The sequence below is a fragment of the Callionymus lyra genome, chromosome 4 (assembly GCF_982586985.1).
Source record: "Callionymus lyra chromosome 4, fCalLyr1.hap1.1, whole genome shotgun sequence".
NCBI lineage: Eukaryota > Metazoa > Chordata > Actinopteri > Syngnathiformes > Callionymidae > Callionymus > Callionymus lyra.
In genome coordinates, this window is record NC_141821.1 from 30,667,235 (window position 1) to 30,686,770 (window position 19,536).

Consider the following 19,536-nt stretch of genomic DNA (forward strand, 5'->3'; position numbering starts at 1 on the left):
TTCTGTCACACACTTGGAAAGTTGTCTTTAATATGAGTTTCAAATGAGTGGAATAAGAATCTCAAGTGCAAGTTGACATACACAAAACAAAAAGAAATACAGGATATTCATTCAGAAAATACGTATGAATATTTATATACTATTTGATACATAAAACATATTGCATATGGCACAGAGTGTAGTATTTCACCACAGATATTTCACAATTGTATCCTTCATTTGAAATATTTAACATTTACTACTTTAACATATCAAAAGATTGCACATTGCTAAATTAGTATTTAGGTTTGTAAACATGATTATTATTCAAAAGCACTGAAAAATCCAAATATATCCTAAACTACTTAAATTATGTTCCAAATATCAGAAGATTGTTTTGTCATACTCATCATAAGCTGAAAAACTGCATAACCATGTTGCAGAGTTAGATAAAACATCAAGTCTCTAATATTGTCAAATACATTGGGGTTTTTTTTAGCTGCAAGTATTTGAAGTGTATGTACATTTCTTCTCGCTGGTAGTCATTACGTCCTCCGCAGCTAAAGAAACGAACCCCTAGATTCCTACAATGACTGAGGACAAGAGGATACAGCTTTTAAAGCTGATGTTTGGACATATTTAAGACTTCATCAAGAGTCTTCCAATCTGTAACTATGCAAAGCAGGAGTCAGGAGCTCAGGAATAATACACATTTATCCTAAATCCTATATTGCAACAAATCGTACCGTTACGCATAGTGGTGGCCATAGATGAGAGTAGGAACATAGCTTAATGTGAAATTAAATACATCCCGCCTTTACCCACAAGGTCGTCTGGTTGTAATATGAATTACTTTTTTAGCATTTAATTTCCCTCTGTTCCTTAAAACATTGATGGTGACTTCTAAACCACCATGCAACCAATTTAAAGTTTCTATGTATAGTTGCCCTAGTGAGAGTAACTAACGTGAAAACCCAACATTCCTGAATTACATGTTTCAAGTGTTGAAGTCTTCCTCTCCAAGACACAGTAAGTCCCTCATCATGACCATGTTTTGAACTTATTACTTTATTTAGTTCCCCCTAACTAAAATCTCGGCGAACAGGAGGTTACAAGAGAAAAGTCCATTATTACATAAAAAGTTGATGTTTGACCAATCACAGCAGAGTGAGCGTCGTTATGGTAAACAAGAGATGTGTTTTCAGTGGGCGGGGCTTAAACACATTTTCTAATGTAAATATTTCAATGAAAAGAGAGTTTTGTACAAACAGACACATACTGATACAATATAGTCCAAGATACGTTTAAGACACACTTAAATCAACACATGAGTTTCCCTTCAAAAATAATTATTTGTCAAATGTTATCATATTTTATTAGACGTCAATTCTTGCTGTCGTAGATTTTCAGCTTCAGTTCGTAGCGTGAGAAAAGAAACACAAGGTCAAGTGTGAGAAAAAGAAACTTTACACCCTCTGGCATCATGACCACCTCGGTCAGTCCTTCTTCTTCTACGCCACTTCTCTGCTCCCATTACAACACAACTTCCTCGCAGCTACACACACTGAAACACACACCTTCAACAGCTCATGGCTGCAGAATAACACACGTCTATTCTCCTTGTGAGTACATGTGTGTCTTGTTAAATATCCATTACTCTTACTTGGGACTGTTTTTTTTCTGTCGTCTCCCTGCTGCTTTCTCCCCCTCCTCCCCTTCTCTCCCTCTGCTCATTCCTCTGTGATAGGAATCTGCTCTCTATGGCATAATATAAACACTGGGCTCATACCTCGCCGTCATGTGAGCACCGCTCGCTGTTCAGCAGGAGACAATGAACGAGGGAAGATAGAAGCAGGAACTGGGAAATCATTTGGAGGCAACATACAGAGAATATGAACGGCTCACACAGTTATTGAATCGCTCAATCAGACCTCCATTCAGGCTCACAGATTATCTTACATTCGCTGGTCCAAATGCATTTCAATGACAAAGAGAGGGCGCTGAAGTCTTCTGCTCCCGTTGATGGCCAAGGAATCCAAGCAAGAGAAGCCGAGTGGAGGGTGGGAAACATGATTTAATGAGGGAAACATGAGGCCGGTTTAAACTTTTCGGGTTTTCCCCCCTTGCACTCAATGTGTCCATCTGCTCGGTTACAAAACACATCGTCTCTGCAGGAAAGACCTGGAAGTATTGAACACTGTGTTTGACGCATCAACCTGTTCACGAGTGACTGTCATTTTAACTCCAAACTCAAGGCTTGTGGGCCAAAATAGGTCTCACAATTTACGTCATGGACAGCAAAATGTATACAGTTGATGTTCAATTCAAATCTATTCCACTGGAGTTCCCACAATGATGTCAAGTTCTTACAGTAGGTAGCGTTGTTTACAATTGTTTGGCACCAAAATGGAAGCAGATTAATGACAGATGAAAAGTAAAGTATTGTTTCAAGAAGAATGTGTGAACTTCTATCCAAAAGTGTGTTTTTGTTAGATACAACAAAGCTGTTTTTAAGATCATCAGAAAAGAAAAATCCGATCACAGATAATCACTATAAGTAAGTACGTAATATAAGAAAGTTATTTATATTTATAGAGTGCTTTTTCAGACCAAAAGTGTGTATCATTGACTTCACACTGCTCTTTCGAGGCACAACATTTTATCATATTATCTGGTGCAAAGGTGTGAAAAATAAAGGTCCCTGAACGTTGCCTTAAAATAATGTGTCAAGTTTAAAAATAGGGGGAAAGTACCTTTACTTTGAAAAATATATATATCTGATCGATACGCTTTGAAACCTCAACCACAACTTCACAAACGTAGGTGTTCCCAATGGCGGTGTTGAAAATGTTTTTCATTATCAACCCATTTTTTTAATCAACCATGTCTGTGCCTCTCAGCCCAGCAACTGACCTCGTCTTCTTCCCCTAACACTATTCTGCCTCCCAGTCGAGCACCATCAGACCCTCTCACGGTTATGAAATGATAAACAATAAAGCCTAGAAGGTTCTTGAGAAGTAACGCCTTCCTGGAGCGTGGGGTTCGAGGAGGAGCGAACGATTGAACTCGGATTGAACTCGTGAGACATCTGTGAGGGGAGTCTCTGACCTTCACTCCAGCCCAGATGATTATCCATGTTATTTTTGTTCGTTGTGTCAATTTTACAGACACAAACTTTCCCCACCAGTGAGATATTTACGAGCGTGTGCAACCACAAGACCCTCCAAGAGACCAGTGAGCTCCTCCTCCTCGGAATCCTAATACTAGTCACCAATTATCCTTTGCTTTCTCTCTCTCTCGCACAAGAAAAAACAAGGCCACACACACACACACACACACACCAGCACAAACAATTGAAGCTCCAACTAAAACATTAGCCATATGCTTCTCCCCTGACCATTTCTATACACATATTTGCTGACCCTGCAACTTTTTTCAGGTGGACCATTAAATATATTGGGTGCTCAATCATTACTCTCTCTTCTGATCTTCTACTTGGCTTGCTGTGAATATAATATTTCTAATTTATAGATTAATACACACTGCTTTTGCTTTCAAATTCTACAAGAACGTCTGATATATAACCTGCTTCTCTCACACGTGACAGCCACTCCACTTTGGGACTTCATCTCGTTGTTTGGATTCATTTTTCTCATAATGGATTTTGGATTTTTGTGTTAGTGAAGCGGTGAATCAGCCCTGTAGGACGAGATGAGATGGAGGAGGAGGAGGAGGAAGGTGATCATACCCAGATCAAACATTGAAGAATCATGCCGGTGAAGCGGGGGACATACAAGAAACGAGGTGTTTTAGATATGAAGTTATATTTTTTGGGAGTTTAAAGGTCACCGTTGCTTGTGTGGTGTTTAGCGTCATCGCTCATCAACATCACCCTGAGCTTAAGAGGCAGAAGGGGAATTACTGAGGCCAGAAGAGAGGGACCAGTGCACCCGTGGGAAGCAGAGCTGGTATTAAGAGGAGAACGTGAAGGCTGGTAAATCCCCTTTTACATTTTGACCTCTGCTTCATTTAAGAAATAATGTTTTTCCAACAGCTTGTGACACAAATAGAACCATGAATGGAGCTATAAGTTACATGCATTTTTGTGCCTTAAACACTTTTATTCTTTGCTGCAAATATTTCAATATAAAGTACTATTTAGGAAAATACAAGATTAGACAAAATAAATACAACATTTAATGATCTAATGGAAAAAAATATCATTAGTTATTAACCAAGATCTACATTTTGTTGGCTGAACAATATTTATAATATAGAACTACACCCTTTTAATATGAACCTGAGGAGTTAAAGCGAAGATAAACTATAAAACCTTACAGAAGAGACTTTAAATATCAACCCTTGTTTTAGCTCAGGGTCAAAGTGACCCGAAAGGCCCGAAAACAAAGTTAGTTGTTTTATCCTTTGTGCCTTGACTCGGAAGCAACACAAGGGATAAAACAATGACTTCTTCTTTTCAGGTTCCTGGGGTTAAAGGGTTAAAGCACCTTCTAAGCATTTATTTTATTGAGTATTGTTTTGATTGTTGAAGCGCTTTGTGACCCTGGTCTGGAAAAGCTCTCTACAGATATAAATTACTTACTTACTTACTGTCAAAAAAGAATCATTAAACAAAATAATAATGGATTTCCCAGATAAATAAGGTCCACATTTGGCCAAACTTCTCCTACATCTCTGCGTCACTTATTGATCTGATTAACTCAACACTTGATGATCAACACATTTTTCTTCCACACTATGAGAGAAAAACAAGTTGTTTCTCTGCTCCCCACCGTTGTCCAAAGGGGCCAGCAGGACTTCGAGGAAAGAAAATCACTTTGGTTCATATTCACATACTTGAGATTCTCTTCCCCCAGTTGGACACTGCAGAGCAGGAAAGGCAGGAAGTGGGGAACATGAGAGTGTGAACGACTCCTACAGGCGACACACTCCTGGAATACACCCCCCCTGAGTGACAACCAGCAGCGCCAGAGGACACGCAAACATGCAAGCTGCTGCTATCAGGCCTGCAAAGTGATAACAGACATCCTCTTCCTCTGGCTGCAACCGAGGGAAGCGGCTCCGGCCCTCCAGTGTGGAGCTCCGGAGACCCGGCTCAGTGGAAAAATCCCTCCGTCCAAACCCGGAACATGTGTTTCGCTGGATATTACGCAAGGCTCTGGCGGAAAGTTTGGCAGGTGGAGCCGGGATTGTTGCTGGAGGAAAACTTTTATTTCAAGTGTATCGTTTTCTCATAATCACCAATTTGTGCAAACCTCACAACAAACCGCAGAGCAGCTGCGAGAGGACGACACGCTTACTGATGGTGTGAAGATAGACAGATGTTTGCTGTCACGTGACCAAAGTTTAAGTCTTCTGAAGAACGTTTGCATAATATTGATCCGGAGTCGAACGGATGAGCCACGAATAATAAAGACAGTATTGAGAGAGGTCGACAGGGACGAGCCAGAGGAAGTGATGATGATGACGAGGATGATGACAAAGACTCGGGTGTTTGTATCGATTATTTTTCTGTGTTCTTCTTCTGCCCACATGCCTGTGAATCTCTCAGCTGCCGCCAAAAAAAAGCCCACACAGAGTTGAAAAAGAAGAGAATGGAGATACGCTTTTGCTTATCGCACAGATACTGTATGTGGACATTCTGACATCCTCACACACACACACACACACACAAGTCACCTCCTGTTGATAAAGCAAATTAAAATGAGAACGTTGTTTAGTTTAACATTCTCCTTATCCTGCTTGCAGCTCCATCTGGTCTATGTTTGGAGGGACTTTCACTTGTCATACTCCACACTCTGTCACACACACACACTCACACACACACACACACACTTGCAACAGCCTAGTAAACCTCTGTTCACAGTTGGCTTGCATCGTGCGCTGAGTCGTTCAGTAACAACAAAAAGACTTTCTGAGAATGAAGAATTCGAGGAAAAAGATCAGCTTCCCTTCATGCTTTTCCAGCAGTAGTTATCAACGCACACATGTGGTCTCGAGGAAACTGTCGTCATATTCAAGGGTTGGATCTGCTCAATAATACGACTCAGGAGAGTCACCGAGCCACGGTGTGTATCAATGGGCTGCATTGATCAGAGGTTTGAGATCTCAATGAGAGTAGTGGTAGTAGTATTCTTGAACACGCTTGTATATTACAAGTTTATCTTTAGTTGTGTATTGTCATGACATTGTTATTTTTAGAATATTTTCTTTAATAATTGATTTAGTTTTGAATAATCATAAATCATGTAGCAGAACTTTCTTGCTATCATTTAATTAATGTTCTTCACTAGATAACCTTGTCAGGACGACGAGTGTTTTTTAACCTTCATCCTACTTTCTCTAAGGTTATCCTTTCATTGGTATTTCTTTAGATGCTTCAATAACACTCAAGATTCCAACTAGTAATCCTGGTTGTTTATTAACTGGCTATGTTTTTTTTCTATACGTTCAGTTGTAGTTCAGACTCTAGAAACAAGTATGTTTACAAGCGCTAAACAACTGCCTCCCTCTGAGGCGCTTGTGTACTTCCATCTGTCCTCATGTACACATCACACTGGAGGTTTCCACACAGGACCCACGCATACAGGAAATGTTTGACATGTTTCAGATTCCCCCAGAAATGAATAAAGTGGTTTTGTTGTAAGACGACAGGTGTGTGCAACATGTTGATGTCTCTAGGGAACATGTGATGGGACATGTCACGTGATGATATTACAGGTGAGTATGTCAGAGACAAACCATCAGATCATAAGGGATTCGACCATAGGAGGATATATAACTATATAACAACTATATAACTTGGAATAACAAGTTGCCAAAGTGAGCGAGAGTCAGCTGGTGTCGACAGGTGTGCGAGTCAACAACAATTTAAGGGTAGAAGAAAACTTGATAGAACCCCATGAACCATCTGTGTGTCGGTGTTTCTTACTTCTCGGTGGAGGTCTGCTGGTCTCGTCGGCGACGGTCCTCTTCAGCCGGGCCAGCCTGACCTCCAGCTCCCCGGACCGGGAGCAGACGGATACCAGTTCCCCCTCCAGCTCCTCCAGGATGCTCACCGAGTGTCTGGACACATCGGCGAGCTGCCGGAGCAGCGATCCGAGCGTGAAGGCGCACACGTCCGACAGGTCCTCCAGGACCTCCAGCGGACGCGCCTCCGTCCCGCCGCCGGGTCTGCACACGTCCCTGGGCAGGAGCGTCCGTTTGCAGAAAGGCATGGTTGGTCCTGGGAAAAATCCGCCGCCGCTGCTGGTGGTGGTCAAGTTATTTCCCTGAGTTTGTCTGCTTCTCCTGCGGGGCTGCACTGGAACATCTCCCTCCGGGTGCGTCGTGCGCACTCATTGTTTTGGACTTTCCAAGTGAGGAGAGAGGAGGACCTGGAGTCAACGCGCTCGAGGACTGGAGGAAAGTTGGCTCGAGGTTCGCAGCATCAGTGTCGATAAGTTAAAAAGGACAACCTGTCGGGACGTTGGACTCTAGTCTGGTCACAGATGCGTGTTAAGAGTCCTTTAAGCGACACATTCCGTCGAACCTCCTGGATGACTGATCTCTGTGTGACGGCCAGTGAGGCGGCGGTTAAGGGACCATCCTCAAATAGACGAAAAGGGAAAAAGAAGTGACTAATTTGGAGCAAAACGCTGATGGTCACTGAACGATCATGACAAATCACTGGAAATTTAAATTTTGTAATTTTGCTTTGTACCATTTTAGGGTTTTTATTATTTAATATTAATTCATTTAAAAACATTTATTGAAAGAAAAAACATATTTGTAAAATGCTACAGAGAGACATTTGAAACCCCAATCAGTCACATCAATCATTTTGTGCCTACTTGGGGTTTTTTCATGTTTGTGATGTTTTTCCATCATCTATAGGCCCGCCTGGGGGGACCCCAAGACGCTCCCAGGCCAGCTGAGAGACATAGTCTCTCCAGTGTGTCCTGGGTCTACCCTGTGGTCTTCTACTGGTGGGACGTTCCCTGAACACCTCACCAGGAAGCATCGTCCCGGAAGCATCTTAATCATAAAACCAAGTCACCTCACCTGACTCGTCTCAAAGCTAAGGAGCAACGGTTCTACTCCGAGCCTCTCCCGGATGACCTTGCTTCTCACCCAATCTCTCAGAGAGACCCCTACAGAGAGAACTAATGTTGGCGGCTTGTACCAACGATCTTGATCTTTCGGTCAATACCAACCGTTTGTGCACATAGGTGAGGGTAGGTATGTAGATCGACCGGTATATAGAGAGATTCTCCTTATGGCTTGGCTCTCTCTTCACCACTATGGATCGGTGTAGCATCTGCATAGATGCCGCCGCCCTCCACCTGTCGATCTCACATTCCATTCTTCCTTCACTCTAACTAGACCCCAAGGTACTTAAACTCCTTTTCTCGGGGCAGGACCGCATCCCTAACCTGGAGAAGGCTCCCAACCTTGTTCCGACTGAGAGCCATTGACTGGGATAATGATGCTGATCCTCATCCCTCACTTGGTTGCAAACCTTTTAAGCGAGGGCTGAAGTTAAGGACTACGTTGTTCACAAAACCAACTCTTAATAATGGCTATGTGGGAAAATTAATAATAATAATAAACATATATATATATTATTGAAACACACAATCAACGTGAAACAACGTGTTCTTCATAATTGCATTTGTCTGTTCCGTATGTTGTTTTACTAAAGTAAAAATTAAAAAGTGCACTCAATATTTTTTAATAATTTTTTTCGTACAAGCAACTTGCAGACGGTCTCTTATGTGATATCTTGGCTGTGGTCGCTCTTTGACATTGTTTTTGCTGCTCCAGTGGGATCGACACATTTTTCCTCTAAAATAAGGGTGTAGTCCAAAGCTAGTGTAACCATGATTTCAATACGCAGGGGTTTGTTCTCTCTTTCGTTTAAACGGCGTATTATTGTGCATTTAATGTGTACTTATTAATGTTTGAATCTGCCAACTTTTCTCAAGTTCGGTACTAGGACAGATTGTTTTTACTAGATTCCTGAACACTATTCCAGACAGTTTATAACATCAGACTAGAACAGTTCTCGTAAAACCATATAATTGACACATCGTTTAAAAAAAAAACACACAATATTTAATGTCAAAGTGATTTAATGAATTACTTTGGATTCATATTTTGTGTTTTGGTACACTGGTCTCTCTGACTTTTGACAATCATTCGAGATGTTTTACATCACCAGCCTGCTGGAGTTTATGTACTAACATTGACACGTGGTAAAAACTGATTTGAGGTTATAATAACTTTTGATTTAAAAAATTTTTTTGCTTGAATATACTAAGTAGACTCATGACAAATATTCGAGACCATTTACATCCTCATAAGAATGACGTAGTCCCTGATGGTGATTTAGTCATTCAAATTGACTTCAGTGTGAAGTCGGGTGGAGTTGAAATCATTTAAAATAATCTCTAAATTGAGGGAACATTTATTCATCGCTTAATTGTCACCAGACCTTTAGTAAACACTCAGATTACTTAGAACACTTAGAAACATACACACCCCATCTCAGTCTGCGGAACATTCTTGTATCATTTACTATTGTTAGTATATATGAAAGCAAAACAATGCAAATATTATTATAATGTATTGTAAAATATTATTATTATAATCACATACAACGAAATCACGATCGTTTTGTAGACAGGTGAGACAGAAATAGAGCTGTTTGTACATCATTTATCTGTAACCTGGTGAATGTGTTGTGCCAGTAGGTGGCACTGTTGGGCTGAAGAAAATGTTTGTTTTTTCACTTGATGTCCTCGTAGACCTTGTTGCATTCAGTGATCGCTCAATTCGGTAGAACAGCACACTCGATGGTCCTCTGATGATGTCATGAAAACACAGTTTAAGTAGTGAGTAAGAGCCAAATTATATTCTAGTTGTGGATATTGTAAGTAAGTAAGTAATACGTTTTTATAGAGCACTTTTCTAGACCAGGGTCAGAAAGCGCTTTAACAATAAAAAAAATAAAAAAAATACTTAAAGGTCAAGATAACACCGAGACAAATACAAGAGTCTCAGAAAAATCAAGAAAAAGCCTGCACGAATAAAAATGTCTTGATATGTTTCTTGAAGGAGTCAGGAGATCATTCAAACATTTCAGTTCAAAGAACTTCCTTTTTACAGGCAAAAACATTGAACAGAACCAGACTCAGTGGGAAAGGGTCTTCTGTTGTGATCAGCTCAGATGGAGAGGAGAGACAGGAGGATGGAGAGTGAAAGAGAGGTGGGTGGGTAACGTGTAGGGCAGGTCCGGACAGGGCTTTGCAGAGAATCCAGGATCCGTTAGCATTATTGAGTCAATGTGTAGAAGATCCTGGATCCAGCAGCTTGCCCAGATGGTGGAGCGCTGGGGCTCCGAGGGAGATTGAGAGGGTGAGTTACAATTGTAAAAGTGATGTATGGAGGAAAGCACAGAGAGAGAGCTTGGTGAATATAAAACATCCAATCTAACCCTATAGCAGCAGGACTGAAGAACAGAATAAAAGATTACAATTGTCGAGGACTTCCAAGAAAAAGTAAGTCCAGTTATGATTCAGGCTTAGTGCAGCAGCAACATGTATAGTAGATGATTCTAGGAGGTCTTGAGTGTTTACTCTAATGCTTACAACTTTTTAAATTAAAGATGTTTATGAAATCACAGCTGCTCAGATGTGAAGGAGTTATCTGCTCAATAATATTATGGCTCTGGGTCAGCCTGGTTACTGTGCTGAATAAGAACCTGTTCGGTGATGAGTAATCCTCTTTTTTTAACGCCATTGCACTGAAAATATAGGGAATTGCTTCTGTAATGTTACAGAGATAAATTTGAAACACTGATCAATAACATCAATAATTTGGTGCCTATAGTAGTTTACATTTGGTGTTTTTTCCCCAGACTTTCCTCACCCAAGCTACATCATCCAGTTCTTCCCGGGGGACCCCAAGACACTCCCAGACCAGCTGAGAGGCGTAGTTTCTCTAGCGTGTCCTGGGTCTGTCCGGTGATTTCCTACTGGTGGGACATGCCCTGAACACCTCACCAGGGAGGCGTCCTGGAAGCAGGGACGTGCGGTCCGGGGAAGCAATGCGACTATTAGCCAGACATCTCGTCAGAGAGCGTCTGCTCTGTAGTGCTGGATCGGCCAAATAAATAACATACGTTATTCACTAATGGTTAAACAAAACCAAGTTCTGAAGAGAGATGAGGTGGTGATTAGGATGGTTATGTTAATGATGATAGATGGGATGTTGATGAGGAAAAGGTGGAGGAGGATTATGACGAATGAGATTTTGATAAATGTTGTGATTGGGGTGAATGATGATGATGATGAGGAGGATGGCTATGGTGAAAAGGAGGATGATAATTAGGATGTTGTATGTTATAATGATGAGGTAGATAAGGCTGATGATAATGATGAAATGGGATGTTGATAAGGATGAGTGGAATGATGATGAGAAAGATGATGACAAGGAAGATGATGATGACGATTGGGATGATGATGATGAAAAATGGGATATTGATGCTGATAAACAAAATGTTCATGATACTGAGGATGGTTGTGATGATTTGGAAAAAGATGATGATGATTGGGATGATAAAGATGGTGATGATGATAAATGGGATGATGATGATGATGATAAATTATGTTTTGATGATGATGATGATAATGATTAATTATATTTTGATGATCATGATGATGATGATGATAATGATGATTAATTATATTTTGATGATGATGATAATGATGATGATGATAATGATGATCAATTATATTTTGATGATGACGATGATATGAATGAAATCACATCAAATAAAAAATGAAAAATATCAAGAAAAATGATTTTATAGCTCATTTCAGAGACAATATTGTAAAAAGAAAATCAAGGATGTTTACATTTCTGGCCACAGCCACCTGGGGATGTTTTCTCACCTCCAGGTTGTTCTACCTCTGGAATGATGATTTTGTACCAAGAGCTCTGGGCAGTTGCCAAAAAAAAAACGCTGTCATTCCCGTTGGCTGTTGGTCACTCCCTGTATTGTTGTTAGATGGAATTTACAGTCATCAACAGTTCTAGGAATTAAACAATCTTTCCTTTGTTGCTCGTATTCTGGTGATTGATTACCGTTCATTTTATTTTTAACCATTCTTCACTCTCCATTGAGAGTTAATGATCTGAAGATGTTTCTTCCTTGTGCTCAGTGTTGGAATTCTCTCTTCAATTTGAGGCACCAAAAGGTGACATTATTAGTGAATCAAAATGTCCAAAATGATCCTTTTTTTCAGATTAAATATTTATTTGAAATGCATTCAATACAGAATCTTAAAAATATTACAACAAACCTCAGCAGGTTTTTAAATACAAACACAGTTAGCGAACGAGAACATCACTGACTATGGTAAAAACAATTGTTGCCTGTCCTGTTTACAAAAACAGTGAAGTTGAATTAAACACTTCAAAATGTTTACATGAACATCAATGAATGAAAATGACAAACAACAAGTGCAGATTTTCAAAATGGTTTCCATTGCTTCGTGATCAAATCTGAACCTGGGATGGGCCAGCTCATCAATGCGATCAGTCATTCTAGAGCCTGTCTTTGAAAACAGTTGTCTTGTTGTTAAGTAAAGTTAAATAAAGTAGCAAACTGGACTTCAATCATGAGATGTTAGAAAGAGACACTCGTTCATAAATAGGTAGAGTTCAAGGGCGTTTGGTCAAAGCCGGGGTCTTCACAACAGCATCAGGCTCATCACACCAGCAGCGAGAAGGAGAGCTAGGTTTGAAAAGATGACACTTAGTGAGATGGTTTATTCAAGCTTCCTGCGCTTGTTCTACAAATATGACCCTCACCTTGTACCAGGGAGTGCTGGAGAGAGACGGCGTGGCCGGTCGTCATCTGTGTGGCTTGTGTTGTCATTTGTGGATTGTTTGCCGGCACTTTGGTGGTCGCTTGCGGGCCATCTCCTGTGGCCATACCTGCAGCAGTCGTCTCAAACATGAACGTCGTCTGATCCCCTCCGGTCGTCTCATACACGATTGTCGTCTGATCTGTGGTGACTGTCGGGTCATCTACAATCGTCGTGGGATCTCGTTCCACGGTGGTTTGAGCCGCGGCGTATGTCATTGCTAGAAGCATCACACACAGACCACTGAGAAGCATGTTGTTGACGACACCTGGAGCGGAGAAAGAGTAAGTGAGTGTCACACAACCAGAAGTCAGAACATTATGTTTTAATTTATAGATTAACTAAAGGTCATCATGTTGAACATTGTAAATTAAAAATAATACAAGATGTTCTGAAATAAAATGGTAAAAATACGTACCTTTTACGTTCATTTTTTCCCCAAAAATTCAGGAAAGACGAGGATCCGCGAGTTAATCTCTGATGAAAGTGCTCTTCAATGGATGCGGCAGGCAGTCCTGATGCTTGAAAGTATCTGATAAAGAAAGATGAGACAAAGTTGTCTTTTATAGTCTGAGGGAGGAAAGGAATGAATTCCCTCCCCTGTCCCTCCCTTATTCATTGCTTAAGAAAAACTCCATTGACATCAGAGATGAAGTAATTAAGGTTGGGTTCGCCGAACAGGGATCTGGCTTACGGTAAACAATAAAGCCATGGTTACCCTGGTGGTTGGAATTTGATGGATTTGGGTTTAGAAAAAAAGAATGAAAAAGTTAGTTTTTTCAATTCTCACTTAAACATCATGAAAGTCATGTAACCATCGGTGAAACTTGTAAAACTGAACCGGATTGTTTTTCTACGTAATCATTGTTTTTCTTCTCAAGGTTTCACATGCCAAGCCTTAATAATTATCTATTGTGTGTTTCATGACTATTGAGAAAAATATGAATAAATGAGCTGCAATGCCAGGTAACGTCGAACATGAAGAGGACACGGTACTTATGATGAGGATGTTAAGAAAAACTTGAAAATGTATTAGTATTAAATCAACAATAATACTTGGAAAGTTGCCTTAAAACCTTCAAAGTACTCCGATCAGAGAATCTTCAGTAAAACTTCAACAACACACCCTCTTAAGTTATGAATTGTCAGTTAGAACTAACCAGGTCAGGTGAGTCAAGCTTTCAGTTGGACTTGTAAAAGATTCTGAATATGGTAAATAAACCTTACACACACACACACACACACACACACACACACACACATAATATCATAAAAGTGTTCTGAAAGTTATTCAAAAACAATTTTATAAAAACAATATTATTCAAGTTAATCAAACAAGCCAAATGTCAAAATGACTATAAGCTAAAAGCAATTGATTTTTTTTTCTCAGGTTTATTCTTACAAATTATACGAAAATTGTAATTTATGAATCATGAATTTAGTAATTTTGTCAAAATCGACATTTTATACAATTGAAAATGGGCAGCTTTGATGAGAGAGGGCAAATTAGAAAATAGTCACAAAAACTTTGTATGTTTATGCTTATACAGGACATCTTGGGTACACCCAGTGATGTGGATTAATTATACTTAATTTGTGTAATCAAGCTTAACAAAACGGTTAATAGGACGGTGAGTTACAGGACTGGATTCATCATATTATCCTTAGTTAGAATGTTGTGTAAGTGAAGATTATTAAGTCTTTTTTAGACTTCGCGCGGCCTTTGACCTGACCAAGTCCCAAATAGCCGCACAATACACTCTTGCACCATCTCCTGCTAAAGATGTTAGCACAATACACTCCAGACCATCTGTTAGCAAGAGATATTATCAACTAGTCCGCAGGTGAGGGTTTGTTCAGAACATCTATTATTATCCTCCAATGCTGTCTGACGACTAGTCTACAATGTACGACACATGTACTACGCACTAATGTGTTATTTATGCAACCAACATGATGACAGCTATGATGTCTTGATGGAAGCTAATAATTGTCTACTGTATAAAAATGTTGACAGCATTCAAATAAAAATAAAATACTTCCAAAACAATCACTACTATGCAAGTGTTTGTTACATATCCATGATTTTTCCTCTATAGTCACAAATCATGGATTAGTTCAGTGTTGCGTAATTCTTTGCTAGTTGTAAACAGAGCTAAGCACTTAAAGTTCACTAAATCCAAATTGATCTCAAGAAAAACACAGAAAATTAAATAATCTGTTCCTTTCCAATTGTCAACAAGTCCTATTTTTCTCATCTTAGAACTTTTAGAGCTTTAGAGTTTTTACTTTAAAAAAATAAATAAGAATAACGTCTGCGGACTTTATCAAATTGATTACTGTTGTCTCACCAAACTGCCAAAAATGTTGACGATAGAATAATAGTTTCAACAAGAAAAACGTTGTATAGGATCTTTCAAAGTAGTCATCTGTAGAAAAATGGGAGAAAGAAATTAAAGAACATTTCTTAGTTGATAAAGAAGAAGCTAAAATATTATAGACAAACTTCTGGCATTAAAAAAAAGGTTGATTCTGTGAAATGAATGATGCTGATGATACATTTTTTACACAAAAAAAAGGATAATCATGACATACTGTAAATTTGAATCAACATATATTGCAAAAAGTCACGTTTAATCACAGTTTATTATTTGTTCTCCAGAATCATGAGGTGTTTTTGATGCCTGCAGCCACGACCAGATTGATCCACGGATTATTTTTGTAAGGAAATAATGTTTTAAATATTCTCTACTTTATCCAGTATCAGCTGCTGAAACCACAAGAAGAAATATAAGAAATCAAAGAAATGTAAATTCTCCTCTTTTCTTCTCATCATTGGCTAAAAAGATTCAAGGGCACCCTCGAGTAGTAGACCATGTTGACACCAAGGCACACATGTTGTCAGAGACAACGCCCAGGGAGTTTGATGCCACCAGCATTCTTCTGGCTCATTATGTGTCAGTGGTTATGCCAAACTTAATGAAACTCAAATGAAATTTCATCACATCCTTGTTTGGTTCATATTTATCTGCTCGTCCAGTAACCCCAGGATTGTCAAGCGAATGAAACATAAAGAAACTAAATGACCTGCTGTGTCGGTTTCCACGTCCCAATGATCATCAACGTTCTTTAGATGAAACAACTCTCGTTTTCCACCAACTGATTTTCCAATCAAATGTTGAAAACCAGTTTTTCTGAAACCAGAACAAGGCATGGTCATGCAACTTTTCGTAAAGTAAGACAGTCATGAATCCTTCTTCCTCATCAATGACAACCTATTTGCTTCACGTCACTTCAAGTGCAAAAATATTTTTTTGGTGGATTATAAACTGTTCTTTCTACAAGGAAGTAGAAGGGACGCCAGATAAGAGCAAATTTACCGTATGAAGAAGCCAGGTCAGATTCCTATGAGTCACCAACAAATTTTGGTTGAACAAAAAACAAATTAATTGAAAAATAGGTACATGTTTGTCCAACAGATCATCTCAGCTTTATATCACATTTTTCTGTGCTAAAAATGTTTAGAACTTTTCTTGTCTATGTTTTTGTTAATGATGTTCAAGCTTTAAAAAGCTAGAAAAGAAAAAAAATTGAATTGATTTTTTTATTTTTTATTACGCAGTCATAATAAAATCTGAAAATTGATTGATTTGGAACTTTTTATTTACTTGCTGGTCCGATGCATTTATTTCCTTTCACATCCTTGAGAGACACAAGTAAGTAAGTAAGTCATTTATATTTATAGAGCGCAGATTCATTAGAACTAAAAGAGAACAATTAGAATGCTAACACTGCTAACTTAGCTAGCTAGCAGGTTATAAGATAAAAGTTATTATTTGACATCATTCTACCATAGATAATGTTAAATTTAACAAAGGGTTCAAAACCATTAAACAACAACTGTAGTAAAATATCCGCACTTTGCTTTAGTTTAGTTTTAGCTTATTGTTTTTGGTCTTCTGCTCCAGTTAGCGCTCAGTATCAGGGAAACACTAGCTTCGCTCATGTTTCTTAAATCTTAGTAATTATTGCATCTCAAGTTACAGCCACGACAGAAATACAAGATTGTGTTTTACCTTGGGTGGAAAAACATGTTTTTCACAAATCTTTATGCTACAATTTTTACTCTACAGATCTAACTCTAACTTTCTAAATGTATTTATTTATTTTGTATAGCAAAAATGTAGTGTAAGAAATATTAGATTAGCTTTTTATGTAGCATTTTCAGATGAGATTTGAGCCACATATTTACTGTATATTTAATATTGACCTCATCAAATGGGGCTGAAAAACATCTTATTTAAGGAAGAGACACATGTCTAAATGTATGTCTAATGATGCACAGTTAAAACTGTAATAAAATGTATCCTTATACGCATCAAATCCATTTTCCTGATTAAACATGATGATAACAAAACTTGGCTGATACTGTTTGGTCGACATTTCTTTTGTTAAATCTTACCATAAGGAACAACCTACATACAACATCAGCTAGAGCCAAATGTTGCTCATAACTTTGGAATTCATCCCTTGGGATGATTAGTTTAAGAAATTCAGCTCCGGTTTATTGAAGTATTTAGATCCCGCTGTGGTCACTCGTTCTAGTCAATTAACAACACACATAGCTTCATTAATGGTTTTTTATAATCTAGTAATTACTTGAAAGTGGCATATGACAACCGATAAGAAAATAGTGGGATTTGGGCCGTGTATTTAGACAACCATGTGACGTTTGTGTCATTTATCCATGACACACAAACTTCTATTTAATCAGCACATGTAAGGTAAGGTAAGGTAAGGTAGAACTTTATTGATCCCTCAGGAGGTCTCCTTCGGGAAATTGTTTATTTCATTTTTATTAACATTTTTATGTTCATTTAATAGAACACTTAAACGCTCATCACATCATTTGAATTGCAAAAATGTTTTAAAAATATTGTCGGTCAAAAAAAGGGTGATAAACTGTTTGTGTTACTATAATTTAAAAATTATATTTACTTAAAACTGATAAGAAAATCAAGTTTTCAAATCCAGAGTCAATCTCTGCAATTCATTATGATGTTTTATAACTTTGCATTAATAAGTGTGAATTTTTTAATGTTGAGGAAACGACTGCCAATCCTCTCAAGGAAGTTTTTCCCCAAACTGTGTCTGCCAAGAAGTTTGTCAGAGGGGAGAATTATTTAAAGCCATAGAAGGAAACAAACATTGATACGGCAGTGATGATGTGGACAGTGAACAGATAAGGTTGTGTGGATTAAATTTCATAAAATGTCACCTTGTGTCCTCAACTCCCTGTGGAACTCCATGTTAATAAAACATGTCAAAGAAATATTTAAATCTAGGTAGGGTGACTAGAGTTCGTAAATTGTTAAAGTGGTGTAGTTATTGAATGCAGGGGTTATATTTAAAACAAACCCCAAACAAGTGATCGAGAAGAAACCCGAAGAAGATCAACATTGAGTTGATTTGTTCATGAGCATTTCTGCTTTGACCCTTGTGTTACCTTAGGGTCAAGGTGACCCGAAGACAAGAAAACAAATGTGTTTGTGGTATCCCTTGTTTTGTCTCTGGGTCAAAATAATGGACCTCCACCACTGCATACTGTATGTATTTCTGGCAGCCAGGGAGATCGTTCACCTTGATCCAGAGACAACACAAAGGATACCTCAAACACATTTGTTTTTCGGACCCTTGGGTCACCTTGACCCTGAGAAAGGGTTAAGATTCATACCATCCAAGTTATGGCCATTTGAGATTTTAAAACCCAACTCCAAACAATACCATGCCTCAGAAAGGTAGGTAAAGAAGGCAAAAAAAGAAGCCCACCTCCTAAACTATGCAGTACAGGGCCACCAGGATACATCACCATCGCACTCTTATGTACAGTAACAGTACAATAAAGTTGCTGATGAAAGAAGCAACCTGTAACCAGTTTCGGACCATCTCACTCATGAGTGTCAAGTGTATTTATTTTAGCAGCGTCTCACGAAGACTGACTCAGTTTTCCTCAGACACAACTACATTGATCCAATCTGTTCAGAAGGGGGAGATCCCTGGAGCACCGGGCTGCTGGGAAAACACTGGATAACCAATGACAAGAGAGGCATCCTGGTTGTGTTGTGGTGTGACCTGGTCAATGCCTACCATAGCTTTACACCTCCACCATCTTCCCATGAAGGTCCTTGTCCTGGATTACTAACTGGATGAGGGTCATTTGTGAGTCAAGAACGGAGCGCATGTATATGCACGAGTATCCTTGTATATACAATTTAACCTAATTGTTATATTTTTAATTACAGGGTTGAGCCAAAGCGAGACAGTCAGCTTAAACATGGAAAGAATAAGGAAGTGAAAGTCAGGCCAAGAATGAGACAGATGTTGTCACAGCACATCAATGAACTGATGCGAGTGATAACGTGAGCGACATTACAGTTAGATTTAAACTATGCACCATCTCGGCCCTTTTCTGGACCAGTTTGACACCCCGGGGCCCTCTATGACAGGGGTGTCAAACTGTTTAGAGGCACATTTCATGCAATGCTGCGCCACTGATTCAAGTAATGATGCCACTCTTTGACAAAGAGCACACATTTTGAGACCGTTCTATGAAGCAAACTTG

The 19,536-nt window shown here is 39.0% G+C and overlaps 2 protein-coding genes across 2 annotated transcripts in view; both read right to left on the reverse strand.

The window, feature by feature from the left end:
* nhsl2 (NHS-like 2) overlaps positions 1 to 7,504 on the reverse strand; it is an 88,503-nt gene extending 80,999 nt beyond the window's left edge. Inside the window, exon 1 of the mRNA XM_087789689.1 lies at positions 6,932 to 7,504. Coding sequence (XP_087645815.1) covers positions 6,932 to 7,217 — 286 coding nt within the window. The 5' untranslated portion in view covers positions 7,218 to 7,504. The remainder of the gene's footprint in view (positions 1 to 6,931) is intronic.
* Positions 7,505 to 12,357: 4,853 nt separating this feature from the next.
* On the reverse strand, positions 12,358 to 13,439 carry LOC148082496 (uncharacterized). The gene is made up of 3 exons (XM_087788208.1): positions 13,333 to 13,439; positions 12,859 to 13,182; positions 12,358 to 12,781 (listed from the first exon to the last, which is right to left on the reverse strand). The coding sequence occupies exons 1-3, from the start codon at positions 13,343 to 13,345 to the stop codon at positions 12,738 to 12,740; spliced, it is 381 nt and encodes a 126-aa protein (XP_087644334.1). The 5' UTR covers positions 13,346 to 13,439; the 3' UTR covers positions 12,358 to 12,737.
* Positions 13,440 to 19,536: the final 6,097 nt, after the last annotated feature.